Source organism: Palaemon carinicauda, chromosome 27, assembly GCF_036898095.1.
Source record: "Palaemon carinicauda isolate YSFRI2023 chromosome 27, ASM3689809v2, whole genome shotgun sequence".
Lineage (NCBI taxonomy): Eukaryota > Metazoa > Arthropoda > Malacostraca > Decapoda > Palaemonidae > Palaemon > Palaemon carinicauda.
The window spans coordinates 22,745,267-22,747,766 of record NC_090751.1 but is presented as its reverse complement, the minus strand read 5'-3'; the positions used below and the strand labels follow the sequence as shown (position 1 = coordinate 22,747,766).

The 2,500-nt window shown below is 36.6% G+C and overlaps 2 protein-coding genes across 2 annotated transcripts in view; one reads left to right on the top strand and one right to left on the bottom strand.

Moving 5' to 3' along the window:
* LOC137621127 (cuticle protein 19.8-like) overlaps positions 1-676 on the top strand; it is a 19,977-nt gene extending 19,301 nt beyond the window's left edge. The window contains exon 4 of the mRNA XM_068351555.1: positions 1-676. This exon is cut by the window's left edge and continues 92 nt beyond it. Within this exon, the coding sequence (XP_068207656.1) occupies positions 1-658 (658 nt within the window). The 3' untranslated portion in view covers positions 659-676.
* The window catches only part of LOC137621129 (pro-resilin-like), a 401,646-nt gene that overhangs the window by 44,139 nt on the left and 355,007 nt on the right, over positions 1-2,500 (bottom strand). The window lies entirely within an intron of this gene.

Genomic DNA, 2,500 nt, shown 5'->3' with positions numbered 1-2,500 from the left:
CCACGCTGGTCATGCCGTCCACGCTGGTCATACCGTCCACGCCGGCCATGCAGTCCACGCTGGTCATGTAGATCACGTCGAACATGTTGATCATGTGAGTCATGGAGTTCATGCTGGCCCCGTTGTCCACGCAGCACACATAAGTCACAGCGACCATGCCTTGCACGGTGGTCATGGTCACATCGCCCATGTGGATCATGCTGTCCACACGGATCATATCGGTCACGGTGGTCATATTGCCCATGGAGGTCACATTGGTCATGTTGGACACAGCCACGGAGGTCTGATTGGACATGGACATTCAGGTCACGTTGGTCACATTTCCCACGGGGTCCATGTACACAGCCCCATCGCGCATGGAGGTCACATTGGCCACGCTGGTCTTGGAGGCCTTGTCGGTCATGGAGGCCACATTGGTCATGGAGGTCATATTGGCCATGGAGGACACATTCGTCATGGAGGTCTTATTGGTCATGGAGGTCTCATTGGTCATGGAGGCCACGTTGGTCACGGAAGCCATATTGGACATGGAGGCCATTTCGGACATGGAGCCCACATAGGACACGGATTTGGTCACATAGGTGGTATTGGCCATGGTCACGGCCACGGGCATCTGGGCCATGTAGATGCTATTATCCCAGTGGCGCCTTATGCTTAGAATATTTCATTTCGACGAATGCAAACATTAACTATGCTGTAATACTATTTTTTTTTTACTATTCTTTTTGTAAATAGAAATTTCTGAGAATATAACTACTCTCCTTTTAACTTTTACTCTGAGAATGTAACTCTCTTTTCATATCTTATTCTGGGAATGTAACTCTCTTTTCAACTTTTATTCTGAGAATGTAACTCTCCTTTGTCCCTTAACATTTCAGCTTGCAAGTCTACAATCAAACAATTTGTACATAGACCAATGTAATTTTATATATTATCTTCGAATCTGAACCTACACGATTTGTATATAGAAATTCATCAGTTTGCATCTCAAACACTTTCCAATATCAGATTTCAAGTCTTTTCTCTTCAAAACACCAGTTATTGACAAAATTACAGAACTATGCAACTGTAAAAGATCAATTACTGTTGCTTACATATCAAACATTGTAATGTATAACGGTGTTCCGATAACAAGGGAATACTTTTCACTTGGGCAAAGTACGCATGTTGTACCAATATATGCTTCAGTATGCTGTTGTTCAATTAATATTTCTTTGTTTTTCTGTTTTATAAATTTGTTAAATATATATAAAGTAACAGAAATGTATATACATGCACACTATGTCAATTCGCTATAAAGAATAAAAACTTGCATATCCAAACGTGTATACGATTAAAACAAATTCATATATATATATATATATATATATATATATATATATATATATATATATATATATATATATATATATATATATATATATATATATATATATACGTATGTATGTATAAAAAGATAGAAAGAGAGAGATTTATTGTGTGTATATATCTTTCAGAAGTGTGAAGGCACAGGGCTAGATTTTGTATAGACAAATCTTTTTGGATAAGGCTGCTTGTCCATGCCTTTATGAGGCTGCTAGCCATTGTCGCTTCCTAGTTATTCAAGTACTAATTATTACAATAATCTAACTACCAGGTATCAAATTAACAAACTTTTTAGGTTTTTACAGAAGAGTTCATTGCCTATCTTCACCCAGGATTCGAACCTGCGATCTCTCGTTTGGTAGGAATACCTTAACGTGATAAAAGGGTTTGTGTATTGCCATGATCAGCAAAACTGCACATGCCAGACCCTCCCAAACTAGGTTATTTTGCTGTAAGCGATCACACGACAATCTCCCAATATCACCAAGCCACGGTGGCCAGCGTGGTGATGAAAACAGGTCAAACACCACACATGAATTGAAATGTTTGAGGTCTTTGTCCTGTAGTTGACTAAAAACTGTTGCATTCGTTGTTGATATATATATATATATATATATATATATATATATATATATATATATATATATGTATATATATATACATATATATATGTATATATATACATATATATATATGTATATATATATATATATATATATATATATATATATATATATATATATATATATATATATATATATGTGTGTGTGTGTGTGTGTGAGTGTCTGTGTGTGTGTGTCTGTGTGTATGTGTATGTGTGTGTCTGTGTCTGCGTATGTCTCTGTGTGTCGCTATCTATATTAACGTGGAGGTGATTTTGAATCTTGATACGACATGCAGGACGGTGTACAATGTACAAATACTACGCCCTCGCCATACTACTTGTTAAATTTAAATCTATAATCATAAAAGGAAAAACAACAGAGAAAGTGGAAAAGAAAACAAACAAAATGGTAGAGAGATATCTGCAATAGAAACAATCTAGGTATACGCACGCATCACAAGAAAAGAAAAAAAGTAAAACGCTTCTAGGTATCTACAGCGAAATTGGCTAAATTACTAAAAGGCGGTGAGG